This window comes from Blennius ocellaris (genome assembly GCF_963422515.1).
Source record: "Blennius ocellaris genome assembly, chromosome: 4".
Classification (NCBI taxonomy): domain Eukaryota; kingdom Metazoa; phylum Chordata; class Actinopteri; order Blenniiformes; family Blenniidae; genus Blennius; species Blennius ocellaris.
The window spans coordinates 23,456,459-23,478,693 of NC_137653.1; the positions used below are offsets into that span (position 1 = coordinate 23,456,459).

The window sequence follows — 22,235 nt, forward strand, 5'->3', positions numbered from 1 at the left end:
CCTACCCTCTTTAAGGGAGGTAAAAGTGAATATAGATATTCTGGACAAACAATAAGGGGTTGACTTTCCTTAATGCTGAATAGGCTAGAGTCACTGTAACAAGAATACAAGAATAAAACAAAAAAAAATCAGCATCCTGGACGTTAAAGATTTCAAGAGTGTTGGTGAACACTGGCATGAATGAGAACTGGGTGAATGTGTTTTCTCTTTCTTTCTGAAGTGAGTGCTTGATATTTCAGTGTTGTTTCAGTGTGTTCACATACTTCGTGTTGCAGTATTGCAAATTGCTGAATGGTCTGGTTGCTCGGGACATAATTGCCCTACAAACGTACGACTGGAAGGCATTTGCAAGCACATTGACTGGCCTGGTTGCTCGGGAAGCAGTTCCCATACAAACCGGTGGATGATGGAGGGAGAAAATATGAAAGTATTTTAAAAGGATGCAACGAGTAAGTCCTCAAGGGGAGCCAACTAACATGAGAAGTGATGTAAAGTACATTACGAATAAAACTACAAAGCTTGACTTTCTTTTAAAATAATTCCAAAATAAGAAGTAACTGTTAATTTGAGACATTGCACAGGACAATGTTGTGTTCAATCGGGTCTAAAACTGACAAACTGGATTCTGATGGACTGAGTGGTGAGAGGAGAGAAGAAGAGAGAGCAGAGAGAGGAGGGGGGCTCATATCGTCAATGAGCATCATGGCTCAGACGAAGAGCGAACAAGAGGGCGCCTGCAGAGACAGCTATTCCTCTTTCTGCCTTCCAAGACACAACACTTTGACAAACACATCTGTGACACGTTGAGACATTTTAGATAATCTGACTCTTCTGACCTTAGAAACATTGTTGATACTGTTGAGACATTTTAAACATTCTGTCATTTATTTGACTTATTGCTTTTTCAAGTGGTTCTTTCAGTACAGCTGTTTTGCTGTTGCTCTTTTATTTAGTTGTAGGTGTTTGGGGTGATATAAAGTCTTATTTTTAATCATTTCAGCCATTTTTTCTTTTAGAAATCTAATCTTCTTTCAGTACTTTATGTATATTTATACACATATTTTCATCACTCATCATGAATCTGTCCTTCATAGTGCTGGAAATTCCTGCACACAGCACTGTGTGTGTGTGTGTGTGTGTGTGTGTGTGTGTGTGTGTGTGTGTGTGTGTGTGTGTGTGTGTGTGTGTGTGTGTGTGTGTGTGTGTGTGTGATCTCAGTCCCAGTCTGTTACTGTTGATGTAGTGGGAGAGCAATCAGCTAAGTTGCAACAGCTGTGCCAGTGCTGCCACCGTCACTTCCACCCTCTCCCCCAGCAGCTGATACCAAACAAGCACACACAACTACTACAAACAGAAATCCTGACTGACATTTGACCATCAAACTCTTGTCCGTTTGCCATCGACTGAGTAAAAGTCCACCAAGCTATTTCAGTTTGACGGTCAAGCTGACCGAGACAGCCAAATTGAAGCTGGTCTAAATCACAAAATGAGCTGAAGGGAAGTGCTGGGATGAGGCAGTACAACATTCATCAGGATCATTGAGTGTTAGATTAATGCTTAACTCTAAGGCACGCTACCAAGCAAGAACACATTTTAACTCAGCAGTCTTGGAGAAATGTTCCCTGCTCAGTCTTAAAACGTTTTTTGAAGAGATGGTGGATAACAAATCTTATTTATTTCAATTCTTATTTGTTTCCACTGCTAAAGTCGGACCACTTTGTCACCTGGAGTCGGTACGGATGGCAATTTTGGTCGTTTTGTATTTACTTGGTCATTGGTGCATTCATGTCCAATTCAGTATCTGCTGCTTCTTTTTCTCTTGTCTACCAAAGAACAGATTAGAAACGCCATCTTGTGTCAGAAAGTGGTATTGCACAAAGTGTGTTTTATTGCACATTAACGCAAGTAGGTTTCGTAGCAGTGTTGATTTAAGCCCTGCTTACATGAAAACAGCAAAATCCCATTGCGTTTTTGAGTTCTGTTTACATGAAAACGGTGGTCGGGAATCACTACAATCAAAACCCAGGATGGAACGTTTCGAAAACGCTCAAGTAGATCAAGGTTAGTACTTGTACTTATTGTGTAAATAACTGTTTTGGTGAATTCCTATTTCAAATAATATTTTTTCTTGATTGCTAACCCTTTATTGATGTTCACTGGCGTGGTCAGACACTTTTGGCCACACTCGTTCAATCCCAACCTTATTTTTCCATAAATTAACCTGTCTATATAGTAATACGTGCTCCATTAATAACCTTTACAGTATGTCTGATGGCCTGACAAAAATGTGCTTTTGAGAAATCTTTAAGTTTATCGTCGCCCTGAACAATAAAATAGAATAATTTTTTTTTTACCTCCGATGATATGATCTGAATCCACTTGAGTGAAAACCACCACTAAAGGAAAGTGTAACCACTCCATGTTGGCAGACTGTTGCTGAGCACTAAATAGAATGTATGCAGTTGAAAATCAAGTGGTTGTTCTTTGTATGAGTGGCTTTCCTCACATAAGTGCAACAACAATATCATTCACGAATACATATTATACATTATGTGTCATGAAGCCATTCCCTGATTGAAAGATTAATCCAGCTTTTGAGAGATCACATTTTATTCTGTAAAATCTGTTTAGGTTATGGGCAGAAAAATATCAGTTTTGTCCAGTCACAGATTGCACCAATAGCTGATTATTCACACTGATTATGGTCTAAACCCTGAAACACTAACTGAATCTGATTTGATAAACAAAGTCACAGAGTACTGTTTGATTGTCTGGTCATTTGCTGACATCACTGCACTAAAACCTGTGGAAAAGCTGTATAAAAAAACAAAACAAAACAAAACAAAAAAACAACTTTTCTCACCATTTTCAAATTTTAGTGAAATACCATGTTTTGAGTTGACTGTGTTCCATGAGTACAAAAGCTTGGGCTTGGTGTATGCGCAATATCAAGTTTAAACATGCAAATGACTAAACTATAGATCAGGTGTGTTCGATATCTTCATCAGTAGTGACTAAATACATCACAAAGCAGACTGCAGAAGTTATTGCGCAACATTTTCTTCGCTTTCGATCTTCACATTTCTGTCAACCGAATACTCCTACAGTGTTCGTGCTGACAGCCACAGTGGCTTACACAAGGCTGAAGCAAAATCCTCTCTCTCGTGCTACAGATGCATTGGGGGAGAAGTTGTTATCGTGCCTAAACGTTGTGGGTCTGGCCGGAGGCGCTGGCAACCGAAGACCCGGAGGAGTTTGTGACTGATGAGTCAAAGATGATTCTGCTACCCTGCCCACGGAAATAAAAGTTAGTAGATGAACAGCAAGTGTCAGCTAATAGTTTTAAGCAGGTGCAGGTATGGCTGAAGTGAGTGGACGTGGACCACCATGGCCACTGCTGGTGTGCTGTCTGCTTGCGTTTAAAGTCCATCCAGTTGCACATCCAAATCAATGAGGAGCCCTTTGAAATGCGGGGGAGCATTAGTAGTAGGTAGAGTGCAGACTGCATGGGCAGGCAGCAGTGCTCCAAAATAGCACAGTGGTGGTAGAGTGAGACGCTTATGTTATGAAATGCAACTATTGCAAGAAAGAAAGTATGGTGGGGCAGATTTCACCATCATTAGCAAAACAATTGTATTTTTTTTTAGGCGTCTGAGCTATTTGGCTCGATTTAGCTATTTCCTGTGACAGGTGCTCTATAGAGTAGATAAAGTCCAATTGATTTATTCAGACCAACGTACATGTGATCATGTTCTCACTTCTGATGAAGCTTCCCGACCACCTACCCAAACCAGAAATTGAATCCCTGCCCCCCCGAGCTGAACCAGTGTTTGGATCGCTACCCCCCATCTGAACCCGGAATTGAATCTCTCCACACAATCTATCGGCCTGCCCTACTTTTTTTTTCCTTCAACCCTCTAATGCCAACCAGAACAGCAGAAAGTCTCCACCTCTGTGCCTGGTTCTGCAGGTTTCTTCCTGTTGAAAGGGAGTTTTTCCATTCCACTGTCTCCTCTGCTTTGTCATGTGGACTTGTTGTGCTTTTCTCTGTAAAAGTGAATCAAAATGACTGTTTTGTCACTGTAGGAATATTTGAATTACATTCTCCCTTCTGATGACGCCATTTCCTTGACGTTGTTTTTCCCCAATGCAACCAACTGCAACTGAGTTCTAAAGGTTTCTTTACAGCCTCAATCAGTAACATGTTTTATTTGCTTAAAAAGAACAATTACAGCAATTAGAGCGACATCAGCTTTTGCTTTCAAATAATGATATTCAGAGGTCAGTCATCCACAAAGCAACACACATTTCGAAGCCTCCTGGGAAGAGGCCGCTGTAGACCGGAGGTATGATGTTTTGAGGGTCGTCTGTCCTTTCTTGTTAATGCTATGCCTCAGAAGTAAGCCAATTATGTTTGACACACTCTTTTACTGTCACATAGCATGAACTGCATTTTCAAATGTGAAGGTCATGATAACCCATCTCCCTGCCATGACATGGATGTACCAAGTTTTGGAAATATATTAGGAATTTCTTTGGTGAATTTGCCCCAATTTGTGTGGATCAAAAAAAAAAAAAAAAGAGAGAAAGAAAAAAGGGTCACATTGACCACACATTGATGCCATTTTTGAGAACACATTTTGTCAGTTGTGCATCGCTATGATGTGACATTTCACACCATTGCAGGAAAGTGCCACTCAATTTTTCACAACTTTCCACATCTGTTGAAATGTTGGTTTTTTTTGGCAATTTCCAAAAATGCAACGAAAGTTTTGTGTTTTCACTTGGAAAAACATTGTTGTGTAAATGGCACCTTAATGTTTCATGCTACGGTGAAGATCAAAAGCAACAAACGCACTGAAGAATTATTAACAGGCTATGAACGCTGCATGGAAAAGACACAAAAAGTTTAAAAACCATCAGAAAGTTACTGCTCGTCATATCTGGTCAACCAGACCAGGCATTAAGAGAAGTAAATCCATGTGATAGATACTTAAAGCAGTGGAAAGTGGCGAAGTGGAACACTGCCCCGATGTGAAGTACTTTGAGTGCACTTTTCTTGACCTCTGTGTTTTAATAGTTTTTCATATTGTTTAATAGGTCTACAACTGGAGATAATATCCATGCATAGATATCTAATCTCGTGTCAAAATATAAGTTCTCCCTTTATGAAGCAGTTGGATCCCACTGGCCGATGGCCAGGAATGTTGGCTGCAGCCCTCCAGAGCTAATATATTAGCGCTATAAACTGCCATCTCTCCGGGCTTTTCATTTTAAAACGTGTGAAAATAAATGGTGCAGTGGCCTCGGCTACTTTCAGATAGCATAATACACACACGAATGAGACGTGACAGAAAGATCTCGGCTCATATCGCTTGTCTTTGTAATCACTGCCATTGCAAAAGTTAAAATATGTAAGCTCCATCCTCCCACCACAAATCTAATGCCCAGCAGGAAAAGCAAACTTTTAAGTTTATAATCCTTTCCATTTTTGGGGGAATTATTTATTTTCAGTGAGAGCGAGCCCATGTAAGTCTCAGCGTTGCTACATTATATGACAGACGGCGTTCGTGCCGGGAGCAAAGCTGAGACACGGAGCTATAAACATATCAAACAGTCTCAGATTTATCCTTTCAATTCAATGAGATTTACTGACATGTCGGGTGAGGTGAGAACACAGGTGACTTTGGTTGTAAATCCTGTCTCTGGAAAGTTTTTTCACCCTCTCTTCTTTTTTTCATTGGGTTGTAAAATGAACTGTATTGCCCACCAGCGAGGCGCGGGCACCGCGTCCACAGACCCCAACATCCATCCTATCCGAGAGACGTCAACATGCGAGCGGCGCACCATTAGTCCAGAAGAAGGAGGTGGATGGATCTTATCATCAATGCATCATTAACCTTTAATGAACTGGCGTTACATTTTCAAGACAAAGCTGTTCTGAAACTCCCCTTCTGAGGAGGTCGATTTCCTCTTGCCAGCCTGTCCTTGTCAACACGAATTCTGTGTGAAGCCGCGTCGGCGACGGGGGCCGACGGAGGAGGAAACAGAATTCACCTCGGTTTGTTGAGTTGTATTCATCGCCACTCCGCATTTCTCAGAAAGGAGCCGTCTAATTCACAGCCTCATACTGTGATTTACGGCTGCGCCGCGTGCTGCGCCGCGCTCATCAATAGCACTATTCCGTCATGTCCTAATCGCCGTTGTTGATGTTGATGAGGTATTATTTTGAACATAATGCGGCCCCACATGCTGACTATTGCAACGTTAATTATGTTTTGGCTTGTATTTCATCCATGCCTGTCGCGGTGGGTCGGCGGGGTACGCCATCTCGCTCTGGGAGCAGAACCCGGGACTTTTCCAACGCGGCTCGTCTCGTCACAGCACGTGCTGACCCACGCTTCAAGGGCACCCCTGGGAACAGTAGAAAGCTGTATATCCCTGCTTGTTAAAGCTTTGAAGGTAACATCACGGCCGGACTTGTTTGAACACTGAATAAAAAATTTTTTTAAAAAGCGCCACGATCATCAGAGCATGCTGTGATTAAAACGTCCCTGCTGGTGTTGGACTTTTCAATGTGCCTCCATTAGCCAGAAGGTGGTACACTGACATTTGGCCTTTAGAAATTAGCAACAAGCTGGGGGAGAACAGCTCCCGACTCAGCACGCACTGACCTTATTTACCATCAGTGCTGTGGAGTCTCATTCGCAGCAGTAGAAAAAGCTGGCTTTGTTGAGATCTGGCTCGACATTTCTTATTCAAGTGACTGCAGAAAGGGAATCTGTTGAGAGAGGATGCAATGTTCTTGTTTTCCTTCATCACATTGAAGTACGTTGAAGAGAGAGAAAAAAAACATATAATCTAAAAAGGTGTATGCATCTGTGTGGAGCTCAATATGCGAGTTTCTAGTCAGATTTGTGTGCATCGTTGTGTATTGTACTGAACTCCGTCGCTAAATGTGTGCATACAGACGTACGTGTCCGTGATCCATTGTGTGTCTGTATGACTTTCATGTGTGACACTCAAAGCGAAAGCATGAAACTGCAGCTCACTTAATACATGCCTCCTGTAGGGAGTATTATTAGGAAACACTCCATTACCTTACTTTGTTACACAGATCAATTTCTCTATCAAAAAAGCCTGCATGAGCTATAATTTTCTGCTTCTAAACTCAGATGAAACAAAAGTTAGTATATTTGGCCCAAAACATCTGCGAGAGAAATTATGTAAAAATAGAGTAAACCAGATGGTAATACGTTGACCTCCAGTCACACTGTGAGGAAGCCGGGAGTTGCTTTTGACCTGGACTTACCCTTTAATTCCCATGTTAAACAAATCTGCAGGACTGCGTAATATCTCTAAAAACAGGAACATGTTGACTCAGAGTGACGCTGAAAACGTAATCCATGCATTTATGTCTGTTTGCTTGTTGCCCTCTGTCTCTGTCCTCTCCTTTTCTCTCTTTCTATCCCCCAACCATAACTTGAAGGGCAGAAAGTCTCCACCTCCGAGTCTGGGTCTGCAGGTTTCTTCCTGTGAAGAGGGCATTTTTCCTTTCCTCCATCTCCTCTGCTTGCACATGTGGAATTGTTGGGCTTTTCTCTGTAAAAGTGCCCTGAAATGACAGTGTTGTATTTTAAAATGGAATGGAATTGAATTAATGCGAGTAATTAATATTCCATGAGCTTTGTTCACCATGATTAAATGCAAAACCATCTACTGTCAAGATTGCACTTAAAATCACTGACTACCACCAGCCAGCTAATGGGACATAGTGCAGAACAAACAGCATGCAGCCTGATAGTCTAATAATAATAATAACGGCTTGGATTTATATAGTGCTTTTTTGAAGGTGACTCAAAGCACGTACAGGAACCATTATTCTTTCACACCAGTCACACCAGTGGTGGTAAGCTACATTGTAGCCACAGCTGCCCTGGGGCATGCTGACGAGGGCGTGGCTGACAATTTGCGCCAATGGCCCCTCCGACCACCACCAACATTCATACACCATTCATACGAGGCAATTTGGGTAAAGTGCCTTGTCTTAAAGGACACAACGACAATGACTTGGATAGAGTGGGATTCGATCCGCCAACCATCTGGTCATCGGACAACTGAGTCACAATCGCCCACACGTCTCGACACAGGAGTGTCAGTCAAGCACAAACCAAACATTCCCAGAACAAGTCAATAACACCTGAAAAATGGATTACACTCTTCTACATATATAGAAATGATTGCTATTCAAGTAGCAACCAATAATGTAATAATGGCCGATAATGTAATAACAGTAGAATTATTTCTTTTTTAACAATCAAAGTTAGGAGAGCGTTGTATACCGTGTATCCTTAATGAATGAATATGACACTATAGCATCCACTATGCCCATTTTTAATAAGAAAACTTCACATTTCGCTGCAATTGTATAACATTTTGATAGGATTTTTTTTTTTTAAATACCACTGCTTCATGTAATTTAGCTTCATGCTTATTCTGAATCTATTATAGAAATAAAATTTCACCAATAATCTAGTCTTATCACACTATTGGCAAGTGATTACATTATTGGCTTTTGCACAATTGACATTTGAAGTGGTCAGAATTAATACATTAGGCTAAAAAAAAAAAATTATTAAAATTACATTTTTTTACTATAATATATTTCAAATGGCCCAAATTATTAGATTATTAGCAACTATTGTGATATTGGCCATTATTACATTAGTTGTTGTACACACAAATGTAAGTCTGAAGCTTCTGTCCTGATCTTACCCTCACACAGTTTCTACCTACAGCTGAAATACACATACAACTCTCATGTTAAACAAGTCGGTGTTCTGCAAAATCCATCCCATAGAAAAGCGGCAAAGCATAAAAACGTCATCAGAATCATTGCTCCACCAACTCTGATGACATGAACTTTTGGATGACGTGAAACAAATCTACAAGACACTTCAAACAAACGACACTGTGCTGTGTGAATGCACCCAAAGTCAGAATTGTAAAAGTTTGAAGTTTGGGATAAAGAGCCGGTCCAAGGGAATAAATATTGACAGTGAAAGCAGAGCGATTGAACTAAAGTCTGCAGTTTCCCTGTAGACTTCAGTAATATATTGGATCAGAAATAGGAACTTTTAATTTAATCACATTTTCCTCCATGGCAGTTTTTTCAAAGAACAAACACAATGCCTGTTTTGGTTTGGTTTTTTTTTTTTTCCTTTAATATTCTTTATTTTTAACATGAAGACTGCAGGGAAGCATGTAGGATTCCGTCCTGAATCAAATCTCCTTTTGATCAGGTGATGAGTTGCTTCTTCTGGCGCAGAAATCTGTCAGTGTCGGCCGGAGCGGGCAGTCAATCATGCGTCAGCGACACCAAAGCCAGAGTCGAAAGAGACGGGAGACAAATGATGAGGAGGAAAGGGCAACGACGAGATGCATTTAGCTCCTCCAACAGCCCACGCACGACCTCCTGTCGGGAGGCGATGACAGCACAGCGGGAACCATGCGGATAACAAGCTAGGTATGATGTTTGTCCCAAGTAACTTTAATCCTGTATGTGGTGGTGGTCACGAAAACACAATGCTTTGTGTCTTATTACTGCATCAATTACTTTTTGAGCAACTGTGGCGGGTTGAAACAAACTTCATGGCTTTACATTGAAATTCTACACATTTAAATAAAACATGTTTTTTCCTGTGGTTTTAGTTGCTCTCTCGTCAACAACACCTTCACCTAGAGCATAATTTAGGTTTCAAGCATAAAAGCATGTGACAGAACATGATATTCGTATTTGCACCACTTATTCTAATGATAAATATGCTACAACTCAGTAAATATAACAGAATATTGTTTAAAAAGTGAATCGGTTACTGTTCACGCACTGACACTGACTGAGGTATATTAGTGTGGTGTTTTAAGGCAAAACGCGTTTTAGGTGTCCTTTTACACAACAATGGTGCTCTAAAAATGGCTCCCGAGATGGAATTTTTGGGAAAATACTCCCACTCCGTCTCCATGAAAACTGAGGAAAGTCTGCGATTGTGCATGTGCACATGCACGACAACCCTAGTAATTAGTTATTTAGTACTTTACATTGCTACAACCCAACATTAACTCCACATCTGACCATGCGCGTCCACCCACTAGTGGCCCAATATGAAAACTTCATTGTTTTCAACATTCCGGCCATCTCTGTGCATAATAGTTTTATTACATTGCTGTGTCAACGTAAAACTTCTCTGGAATTTAAATGCCAAAAAAACCCCAAACATGTTATCACTGGGCCTTAATCACTGATGAACTCATGTCGTCATTTGTGTAGGCTGTGGAACCGACAGTCCAGTGTGAGTGTGGGAGTGTGCATGTTCGCACGAGAGCGTGTGCACAGTGAGTGGAGGGACGTGCACGTGTGTGGTGCTTCGGGCTGTTTGCATGTCAACATTCAAGTGAAAACAGTCCGTCTGTGCGTTTTTGTCTCAGACAGGTCTTTCCTCCACACAGAAATACTTAAAACGATGTGGTTAGCTTGCAAGGCCACAAGTTGCCGCTGTTGTTTTTGTAATGAAACCACACACATGTATCCAGAGAACAATATTCAATACTAAAAATTAAGAATGGTGAGTCCAGGGATATTCATATGGACAGATAATGAAGGTGGATTGTGGTTATGGTGACTGTCAACTATAAAACGACCAAGTTCCAGGAGAATATGGACTGGGATTCATCACACTCTGGAGGCCACTGACAATCACAAGATCCCTCTACTCATGCATGTGCAGAAGAACTATTTACTACGGCCGTGGTGCACATGTGCAGTAACGACAAATCAGAAAAGTATTAATTTCTTTGTTTACATAGAGATCAAGCTGACATTCAAAACACATTGAAAGCTTTCCGTTTTCACGTGAAAGCGTTGAGGTGTAAACGAGACCGAAGAAGACGAGCTTGCCAGAATTGTATTCCGTTTGATTTAAATTGACTAAACTGACAGAGGGATGATCACATAATGCGTTGCTTTCGTTCCCTTTACAATTACGAGAAAATGTTAGCATTTTACACGACAACATCAGCTTTCAGCAGAGTTAGGATGTATATTATTTAAAGTGTATTCCCTTTGAAAAATAAATAACTCGGATATATAGTTCAACGGGATGTGTTTATTCAGCTCAATCTGAAATGATAAAGAAAGTGAACAATATGCATGTGTTTTGATTTCAGGAGGCCATTTGTTTCCTTATATAACTGTGTGCATGGGAGCACACTGCAGCAGCAGGTCAGGCGCAGAGCTCTTTTTGTCTGCTGCAGCCCCCTCAGTAGCCACAGTGCAGTGGATAAGCTCAGGCTGATTCCAGTCTCTGTGAATGAGTAGATAGGGAGGTGAGTCTCATATCTCCATCCTGACAGGCTCAGCACACCCCCGCCACCCGGGACTCCACACCAATCATCCCCGATAGCACACCACTCTCTCTCTCTCTCACACACACACACACACACACACCTCTCCCTCACGCCTCCATACACACACTTTACGCACACACGTACGTATTACGACTCAGCGAGACCCGGCACTCGCCTTTTTATTTAAATGCGATAAATATTTAATTTGCGAACGTGTTGTGAAAGATCACACGAGCACGCACAAAGGACCCTCAGCTGAATATGCAACGCTCTGATAAATATTTCAGCACTCCATTTCCCCAACCCCCGGTTGACTCACCAGGAACCTGAAGCCGATCCTGGCGAGAATTAAACATGTTTTCCTTGCAATATTTATTCAGTAAAAACCAGGCAGGGCCGGGATGATTCTCTGATTCCGAGAGGTTACAGTGACCAGGCTTGATCTTTTGTCCATTTAAAGGGTGCCGACTTTAATGACATAATATATCTTCCTGGCCCTCTCATGTAGGTTAGTAGCACAAGACTAATAGCACCAATAATCCTCCCACTAACATAATATCCCCACACTGCCTTCCTGCTTCTTTAAATAGTATTACAAACACTATAAACCGTGCCTCTCTTTTTCCCCACTCACATAGGCTACAACACCAAGATCACAGCAGCACCTACACCCTCTAATTAATTCATAGTTCCTACAGAGCCATGTCGGCATTACGGTTAAAACAAACAATCTTGCCCCCTCTAATGACGATTCCAAAGGCAGTCTTTGTTTAATGGTACAGCTTCCCATTTATTTCACCACGGGGAAGGTAATGAAACGCCTAAGACCTTGTGCACAACAGAAACCATAATTTCAAGTCTCCATCTGCAGATGTGTTTCATTTTCCAAGGGCACTCCTCACCAACTCCCAGCCCTCCTCGTTTGCACTTATTTTTTTAAATGGGGAAAGGCCCGGCAATACTCATTTAGGTGTGTTGAAAAGACTCGTGCTAGTCTGTCGTGGTGCTCTTCCTCGTACGAGAGCGAATTCATCAATAAAGCAATTGTTTAAGCTCCCAGTAGGTTCCAGCGTGGGGCTGTAAAATTTATGAGCGGCAGTACAAACAGACAGTGGATGGATCGAAAAAGGGTCCCGGAGGCAGCCGGAAGAGAGTCCTTAGCAATAACAACACAATCAATCACAACCAGCACACGTCACAGCCAACCCCAGGCACCCCAGCAGTGCATTCAAAACATATTCCCACATTCGCATGATCGCAGCTCTGTCATCACATCTCCCATGCAGGAGGGAGGAGGGACTGCCTTTATATGTGCGGGGGTGCACGGCCTCGCAATCTTCATATGCTAATATTGGCGTAGCTACGCCAGTAAAGGCTGTTATGTAATTATACAGTCTGTGTGTGTGTGTGTGTGTGTGTGTGTGTGTGTGTGTGTGTGTGTGTGTGTGTGTGTGTAGATGTGATGGATCATTTCAGGATCTTTCCACACAATATTGAACAGACTGGTCCAAGTTAAAATAGGTGTGAGGGGGAAAATAAAAAAAAAAAATCACATTATTAAGCGATCGGGATGCTCCATATTGTTGCCGTGTCAGCGGGTTTAACCACATTTATGTTCTTGAATTGAAATATTGATGAAGATCCATCATGCACTTGTCTGAACTGTTGAATTTAAATACACCTGAAAATGTTTATGTTGTCCAAATGCTGCCTGAGTAAAACCGGTCTTTCAGATTGGATAGGGAGCATCGTATGATGCTCTGTAGAGGAAATGAGAACACTTGGAAATGTATCATGGCTGGACAATATCGGGCTAACATGCAATATTATTGTTGAATATTGTGACTAGAATATTGCAGTAAACACTAAAATATATATTTCTTTTTGTTAGTGAAACAATGTCAATTAATTAATTGCAGGTTTCTGTCATGTTTGACTTTGGAGATCTTGAACACAGTGCATTGAAACACATTCCACTGCAGGTGAGTCATTCTTTTGCAATGTGTGTAATGTCTTTGTTGATAGTGTGATTATCAGAAATTTTAGATATATTGTACAGCCTTACTTTTTATGCTGTCAGGATATGATCAAATATAACACCTTCTCCTCAAACTGGGTTGGAAAACAAAGTGTCAGGTTGGGGAACTAAACACAGACCAGGGTTTTAAAAAAAAAAAAACATGATCAATACCAACCAAAAGTGCAATGAGAGAACAGCAGGTCTCAGGACAAGTGACAGCAAACCATGAAACCGTGTTATAATTCTCGATTAAAACACAGCATGACTAGATCCAAATATTAAAATGATCTCGACAACTAGACAGATCACAGGAACAAAACATGAAAATGTTAAAATGGTCACAGCATGGACAGAAAATCAGAAAAGACATGAGCATAACATATTAAGACATGAAACATGACAATTATCAGACACACATTGATGACACTTAACAGGGTGAAGATGTGCGACACGTCATTCTCTATATCTTTCCTCGACAAAAACAGACATGGCATACCAGACAAAAAAAAATAAAAAATCTAAGGCCCCAAATCATAGAAGAAATCTAAAACATCCTGACAAGACCTGGAAATACGACGAGAAGGAAGCCAACTGTAAATTGTAATGTGCAATGAAACACAAGGCCGGTGACTCATATTGGTGCAGAAAAGGCCACAAGAGTTGAAAAATGTCAGCCAATCTTCCGATTTTGTCCAATATGGTGCAACTTTGTAATAAGTGTTAAAATGCTCAATCAGGATTTGTCAGTCACTTGTGTAAACAGTTTTCAGACACATAAAGGCATCAAGAATTTATTTTGAATAATAGTTTTATTCCTTTTAAAAGGTAGGCAATTATTCTTCTGTCCATCAAACATTTATCTTAATATTTGAGCCAAACAGCATTTCTCCAGTATTTGTACCTTGATTAATATCTGGCTTTGATGGTCTTACAAGCTCCTATAAAATTTGTCAATTTCTTGGAAACAGACTGACCAAAACCTCCGGAATACAGCACCAACATGACTTTCAGGGCATATTTTAATGACCTTAACAGTCGAAACTGTTCAAATGTTTTTGCATCTAAGCACACAATGTGAGCACAATAAATAGTGTTTTTGTAATTTCAGAAAAACCAATTAGAGAAGCATTTCCCATTCACTTTGAGATGCCGGTTCACCTCGGTGCATTGTGTTCATTTGGGTGGCATATAAAACATAGAAGTGCCAAACATTTGACACTGTAGCCCTCGAGATGACCTCACAAAGTGGAAAACCTTTCTATTAAAATGTCTTAAATATTTCTCAGCTTGTTTATGATTTGAAACTTGTGAATAAATGCCATTTTGTTTTTTACATTGTAATCAGTTATTTGCACAAAAACTAAGGAAGCTTTCTTTCTTTCAAGAAGAAGAAGAAGAAGAAGAAGAAGAAGAAGAAGAAGAAGAAGGCTGCTGAGTAACAAAGAAACTGCAACACCTTTTTGAAATCTAACATTGCAACACCCATTTAAACATTTACATAAAGCCTTGCTTTAGTGCATTGCAGTAACAAACTAATTTCTTTAAGCAAGTAGAGAAACCAATCCACCTGACTATATAGGCAATCATAAAGCAAACATGCCATTAGCTACTGGTTCGCACTTTTGTCTTACATCAAAATTACTGTCGCCCTGGTTTGAGTTCAATCTTCGGGCGTATACCACGGACAGTTTGAATAACTTTCCTGGCTGGATTTGTCCAGGTATCCCACAATCCAAAAATATGTATTTGGTGGCCATTGGTGTAAATTATGTTACGATAAAGGACAAATAAAAGACCTTGCATACAACCAAAAGAACAAGAACAAAAGTTCGGTTGTGACGTCAGCCAGCTGCCGACAAAAACACTAGTTCAGCCGAACAGTTCATACCCTGTGAATCAGCTGACACACTCACGGGCCACGCCCCCTCACGTCAGGCACACTTCTGTGAAGCGTGTTTACGTAACTCCCGCCCTACAACATGTTAATGAACTGCGGGGCTCACAGCCACGAGGTTATATGCTAAAAATGATTAAAATATCACTGATACAGTGATTATTGAACTGGAACGTTCATGCATCGACATACTCCGGCCCGGACGGTTGGCACAGCCCAACTATAAAATACTCAACTCGACTGTTTTCCTGTGGTGATGAGGCTCAAATAATAGTTTGGTTCATTCACAGAATGTAGCTGCATAACTACAAATACGAATACTGAACCATTGTTGGGGCTGGAGAGAAACTTTTTTTTTTTTTTTATCTAAAATTGCACTGGACGCCACTTTTTTCAGTGTGGGAAAATCCCATAAATAATGAATCGGTTGCCTTACTTCCTCATGCTACAGCGTAGCCTGTTCTGCAGTGGACACATGAGGTTTATGACAGAGGCATGTCTCAAACGGCATTTATAAATTTCCACTCATGTCCACCTTCCCACTGTTTTTTTTTTGGTAAACTTCTGGGCTCCCCCTGCACGGAGAGACACACGGACATCAGATTTGCCTCTAGCGCGCTCGTAGCGCCAGCCAAGAATCTGCTCATTATTCTTCCCACACAGCACGTATAGTGTGGCCCGGATGAGATCAGTCAGCCTGGACAACAACCTCAGCCCTGCCGAGCTGGGGCCGGAGAGCTGCCTGATCTGACCACGGGAATCGAAAGTAAAACGGAAAACACTGCGATTTCATCTGGATTGGCAAGAACATACTGTAAGTATGAGCTGACGTTCTGATTTGACCGTTTCTTCCTCTTTTGTTGTCAAGGTGAAGGTGGGGAAACATCTGGATCCGCGAGCAGTGAGAGTCTGCAGCCTCTTTGCTTTGCCATTATTCATGTCTCTTCTTCTGAAAGATGATCACGTTTCCTTTTCTCTGCATCTTCTTGCAGAAACCATGACAGACTATGGTGTATTAATCATGCAGCACTGATCCTTACGGATAGTTTTAATATCGAGCAATGTACATACTTTGTGGGGTTTAATCTCCGAAGAATTTTCGGCACTGTAGCATGTTTACAATGGTGACATGCCGCTTTTTCCGTCATCATGGGAAGATTTATTTTAGCATTTGAATGCCTTCAAAAGGCAAATTTGAATAAAAATGCCTGCCTGGGAATGATTCACGGGCATGACACAAACTCATTTCTTGGAGTGGGATTTTTCAAATATCACACCCACACCAAACTCCAAATAAACATTTCGGAGCCTCCACACTTGTGATCAGATGCTGATATGTCACAATGGAGCGGCGCTCGCATCGCATCATCTCTGTGATATGAATCAGGCTTCTATAGTGCCGGTACCAATTCTTTTCTTTTCTTTTTTTAAGTGAGAGAAATTACAGCCCACACAAAGTGGCACCTTGTCAAGGTATTAATTAGAAAACCATGTTGGAAATGGTTAGAAAGCAAACTTAAAGATCTTACCAACTTTCATTTGATAAATTGGTTCTTCACAAATTTGCAGTAAATCTTTCTAAATAGTTTAATCGCCTTCCCTTTCGCTTAGTGTAAGCCTCGGGTTCCCGACATGGCCGAAATGCGTTAAAAGTGCTGTGTGTTATAGTGCTTTGTGAATATCTACAGTGCTGGTTGTAAAGGGCTGCGAGTGATCATGTGGGTAACTAACTAGGCGTTCTTTTCACTTAGTTTAACAGTTAGTTACCTCAAAACAGATAAAACAGAAGACCAGGAGCCTCATTTATAAAGCTTGCGTACGCACAAAACGGGTCCTGAAAGATGCGTACGCCACTTCCCACGGAAAGTTTGTGATGTAAAAAAAAGAAACTTTGCAGGAGAATGTGCGTACCGGTACGCAAGCTTTGCACCCTGAGCAGCATATTTTGGAGACGGGGAACCTGGTAGTGCTGATTGTGAGGTGGAGAAATTAAGCCAGATTTATCTCATGCGTTTAATATCTTCAAATATCAGACTTATTGGTCTATGTAATCATAAACAGCCAAGCTGCATTGGTATAGATGTTTCTGAAGTGGAACATTACCACTGAATCAGCAGCGCCATGTTCAAATGTCAAACTTTCATCTTCAAATGATACAGAGCACTGGATAGAACTGATTGATTATCAGTTGTGACAAAGTGTGTAATAATCAGTCTAATTTTGGAGTAAACACATCAATAGCATGGTGAAAGCCATGCGTGAAGCTGCAGTGTGGATGAGCCAGTGTTGTGCCACAAAACTGATTTCCGTCCACGGGAGCTCACACTGACTGGCTGTCTCCAGTCGCTGGGGACGTCTGTTCTGTTCCTGCAGCTTTTATTAGGATTTACAGCTATAACGTACAAATATAATAAACTGTATGAACACGGTAAAACAACTAAAGTGAGTCTCTGGGAAAGTCTCATGCAAAAATTGAAATGATTTACCAATGGGTTGAAATTATAGATTTTATATTGCTTATTTTATTATTATACATACGTGATACGGTTTACTATATTTTTACGTTATGGTTGTAAATCCTGAAAAAAGCCACTCGTGTGGACGGGAATTACTTTTTGGCCAAAAACACCGGTATGGTCATGTGCACAGGATTCACTGCTGCTGGAGACGGAACAACCTCCTCCACCCTCCGCCTCCAACTCTCTAGTTACTGAGGATAAAACACAAAGTCCACTGAGCCTTTTTACAAGTCTGTTCAAATATTTAATTCATACATTTAATAAACAGACAAACCATTTTAAACCACCATTTTCAGCTCTTGGGTGCACTTAACATTTTTCGTTGGAATCCTACACAAGGTTTTATAGATGAGGCCCCAGTACCATACAAACTGAGAGACAAGCATAATCTGATGGGACTAACAACTTGTGCAAATTATCAAAGGTCTTGTGGGGAAAGATTAAGCTCAGAGTTATCAAACATGCAATACAAAACACCCGTCAGCGGCTCTTTTCCAGGAAGCAGGAAGGCCTTGGAGGCTGTAAGCAGGACACAGTGGACACTCATGACTTCATTGCGAGTGTAGGGATGACGTAAAAACATACATGTTGGAGTTATCATGTGCAAATCAGCCAACATTTCCCTGAATAGCAAAACTGTTTCAGGCTGAACAAACCCAGACAGTAATTACGATCAGTAAATGCACAACTTGATCTTTGGATCACCAGAAGACATCATTAAAGTGAGCATGATGTTCTTTATCTTTTAAAAATGTGAGGTTTTTCAGGTATTTAATTCAAAATGTACCTTTAATTTAATAATGATTAATTCAATTTAATAAAAAAAAATCCATATTTTAGAAGGTGCTTGCACAATCACAGGCATATTTTCTATTGTATTGCCCATGAAAGATCAAATTAAGGTTGAGCCCCTTAAATTTAGAGGCTCAGAAGGAATGTAATGTACTTAAAACTCGGGATGAACAATTTCAACAATTGGTAGTTGTGTGTGATTTCTATGTCCTGTGTGATTCTCCTTGTCAATCAATGATGTAAATAGGGCTGTGCCATCTCGACAACCTGATTGGCCAGGAACTCAGGAAGTCCCCCGGTTCATAAGGAGGAAGGACGAAGCCACCAGGTGGCAGAGCTCGGATCAGAGGGGCGGAGCCATCTTTCATTGAGTCAAACAGCTGTGAAGAAGGAGTTCGGCGGCGGTCACGTGAAGTACGAGGTGTTCGGCACCGCTGAGGTCAGAACCGAACCTTTTTTTTTTTAACACGCCTCTTCAAGGTGTCAGGAATATAACCTGCTGCTTTTTGTTTTTTTGTCCCTCAGGGTCAAGTTAAACAGGTACGTTGGTCACGTCTTTCACTTACATGCACTGAAACATCACATTTGACCATTTTTGCTAATATAGGCTTTCATCACTGACAGAATTCATCATCACATCGTCACACTCCATGGTATTTTAGGCCCCGTTTCCATGGCAACGGTGTGCTGATCCACTGTGAAGTTTCCCAAAGTGGAAAGATTCTTTCACAGTCGCTAATCCATCCTGCAGAGCCTGACGGAGGCGGAGCCTGTTCCTGAGCTCCTCCCCCTCCCTCCCCCTCCCTCCTGCTGCAGTAAACCAACATGGCCGCCCCGCCGGGGTCTGACTGGCGGCCCTTTTCTAGTTTCATCCTCCGGATCAGTAGTTTAATGGTGACGCTCTCTCTGATCCTGTCACATTTATAGCGTCTTGTTCTCTGCACACATTCGTGATTAAAACCAGCAGCAGCGCCCTCCGGTGGCCCGGCAGACTAACTACATCGTCGTCGGTGTGTCTGCAGTGGAAACGACGCTCCTTTTCTAAAGCGTTGTCATGGAAACGGGTCCTCACACTCAGACCAGTGCGAGTGATCGCACACGATGGGTCACTGTTAAAGGCCTGGACGGACTGAGAGCATGCTGCCCCCTGCAGGTGAAGGCGGAGATCAGCGTGGAGAGCAAGCATCAGACGCTCCAGGGTCTGGCCTTCCCCCTCCAGGAGGCGGCCCGGGGGGCCCTGCAGCAGCTCGCCCTGCAACGCGTCAACTACGTCCAGCTGGTGAGCAACAAGCACAAGAAAACACCGGATACCAAGTTGTAGTTCTCTATGTTTAAGATCGCAGTACTCTGGCAACGCACCTGGGAAAACTACTTTTTTTTTTTGTAAATATAAACACAAATAACCACTGGGGTATAAAATGATGAATTGTTAAGAAGGGGTGGGTGTAAATGAGCTTTCGCTTCATCCTTCTCCTTTGGGACATTAATTATCAACGACTTATTTTCAGCTTGTCTCTGTCATGTTTATTTGTTGTGTGTTTTTACTCAAGCTTGTTATTGTTGCTTTGAACAACCTGGCATAATAACATCTCCGACATGAACTTTTCGACCGATCAGCCTTCTTGAAGCAGGAAACGGACGACAGAAGATTCATTTAAACACCAACGTCGGTCTGACGTCTGCGACTGAGCGAGTGCACGTTGTGTTTCAGAGGCTGGACGTGGAGAAGGAAACCATCGATCTGGTTCACTGTCACCCAACAGGGACCGCAGAGCTGCCCAGCAGGGTGCCGAGGGACACGCCCAGATACCACTTCTTCCTCTATAAACACTCCCACGAAGGAGACTACCTGGAGTCTGTGGGTACGGAGCAGTGTGTGTGTGTGTGTAGCCCTACATCTATTTACATGTATTTAGATGTGGTTTAAATCTATCCATCCATCCATCCATCCATCCATCTCTCTCTCCGTCTACGACGCAGTGTTCATCTACTCCATGCCGGGTTACAGCTGCAGCATTAAGTTTTACTCCATGCTTTACTCCAGCTGCAAGAGTCGACTGCTGGAGGAGGTGGAGAAGGACTACCGCCTGGAGGTCGCCAAAAAGGTAACGGATGGACTGAACCTGGAGGCGCGCCAGCTGGGTGGCGGCCATCTTTGTTAGTGTGTGACCGCGCCGGTGTAGGACCGAGACACCTTGACAGTGGATAGATAGATAGATAGATAGATAGATAGATAGATAGATAGATATATAGATGAAACCCTCAACACAACTTCGAAATATCCAACTAACTTCATATTATCTTTAGAGAATGGCCGCCTGCATGTGAATTGTTACTTCCTGTCACTTCCTGTTACTTTCTGTCACTTCCTGTCACTTCCTGTCACTTCTTGTCACTCCCTGTCACTTCCTGTAAATTACTGTCACTTCCTGTTACTTCTGTCACTTCCCGTGACTTCCTTTGACTTCCTGCCACTTCCTGTTACTTTCTGTCACTTCTTGTCACTCCCTGGCACTTCCTGTAAATTACTGTCACTTCCTGTCACTACCTGTTACGTCTATCACTTCCCGTCACTTCCTGTTACTTCTGTCACTCCCCATCACTTCCTGTCACTCCCTCTTACTTCCTGTCACTCCCTCTTACTTCCTGTCACTTCCTGTTACTCTCTGTCACCTCCTGTCACTTCCTGTCACCTCCTGTTACTCCCTGTCACTTCCTCTTACTTCCTGTCACTTCCTCTTACTTCCTGTTACTTCTTGTTACTTCCTTTCACTTCCTGTTACTCCCTGTCACTTCCTGTTACTTCTTGTTACTTCCTGTCACTTCCTCTTACTTCCTGTCACTTCTGTCACTTTCTGTCACTTTCTGTCACTTCCTGTCACTTCCCGTCACTTCCTGTCACTTCTTGTCACTCCCTCTTACTTCCTGTGACTTCCTCTTACTTCCTGTCACTTCCTGTTACTTTCTGTCACTTCCCGTCACTCCCTGTCACTCCCTGTCACTTCCTCTTACTTCCTGTCACTTCTTGTTACTCCCTGTCACTTCCTGTCACTCCCTGTCACTTCCTGTACAGTTGGAGATCGACGATGGAGACGAGCTGACTGAACAGTTCCTCTACGACGAGGTTCATCCTAAGCAACACGCCCACAAACAGGCCTTCGCCAAGCCGCGGGGTCCCGCAGGGAAGAGGGGCCACAAGCGCCTCATCAAGGGGACTGGAGAGACCCTGTAGGGGGGTCTGTGGCCCCTGGCCTTCCTCCTCCTCCTCCTCCTCCTCCTCCTCCTCCTCCCAGACCCTCCGTCCAGTGTTTCCTCTGATGTTTGTGAACTGAAACACTTGTGATTTGATCAAAAAAAGACTTGATTTGAATGTAAATGTGTTATAATAGGTTGCGTTCAGGGTTTTGATGTCTGACAAACGACAAAAACAAACTTCCTTTTGCTTTGTCATTCAGTATTCAACACTTTAGAAAAGACTTGTAAATGCACAGTGAAACCTTTCATATAGTCTCCCGTGCTAGTTTCTTTTTTTATTGACAATGTTTGTAAGAAAAAGAAAAAAAAAAAACATAAAAGGGAAAGTTCAAATAAAACTTTGTTTATACTG

General features: G+C 42.0%; 1 protein-coding gene across 1 annotated transcript in view; it reads left to right on the forward strand.

Annotated features, from left to right (window-relative positions):
* LOC308128757 (twinfilin-2-like) overlaps positions 1-21,860 on the forward strand; it is a gene marked incomplete at both ends in the record, with an annotated part of 36,768 nt that extends 14,908 nt beyond the window's left edge. The window contains 6 exons of the mRNA XM_080494422.1: positions 18,908-19,067; positions 19,154-19,168; positions 19,782-19,907; positions 20,340-20,490; positions 20,609-20,733; positions 21,702-21,860. Of these exons, the coding sequence (XP_080350548.1) occupies positions 18,908-19,067; positions 19,154-19,168; positions 19,782-19,907; positions 20,340-20,490; positions 20,609-20,733; positions 21,702-21,860 (736 nt within the window). The remainder of the gene's footprint in view (positions 1-18,907; positions 19,068-19,153; positions 19,169-19,781; positions 19,908-20,339; positions 20,491-20,608; positions 20,734-21,701) is intronic.
* Positions 21,861-22,235: the final 375 nt, after the last annotated feature.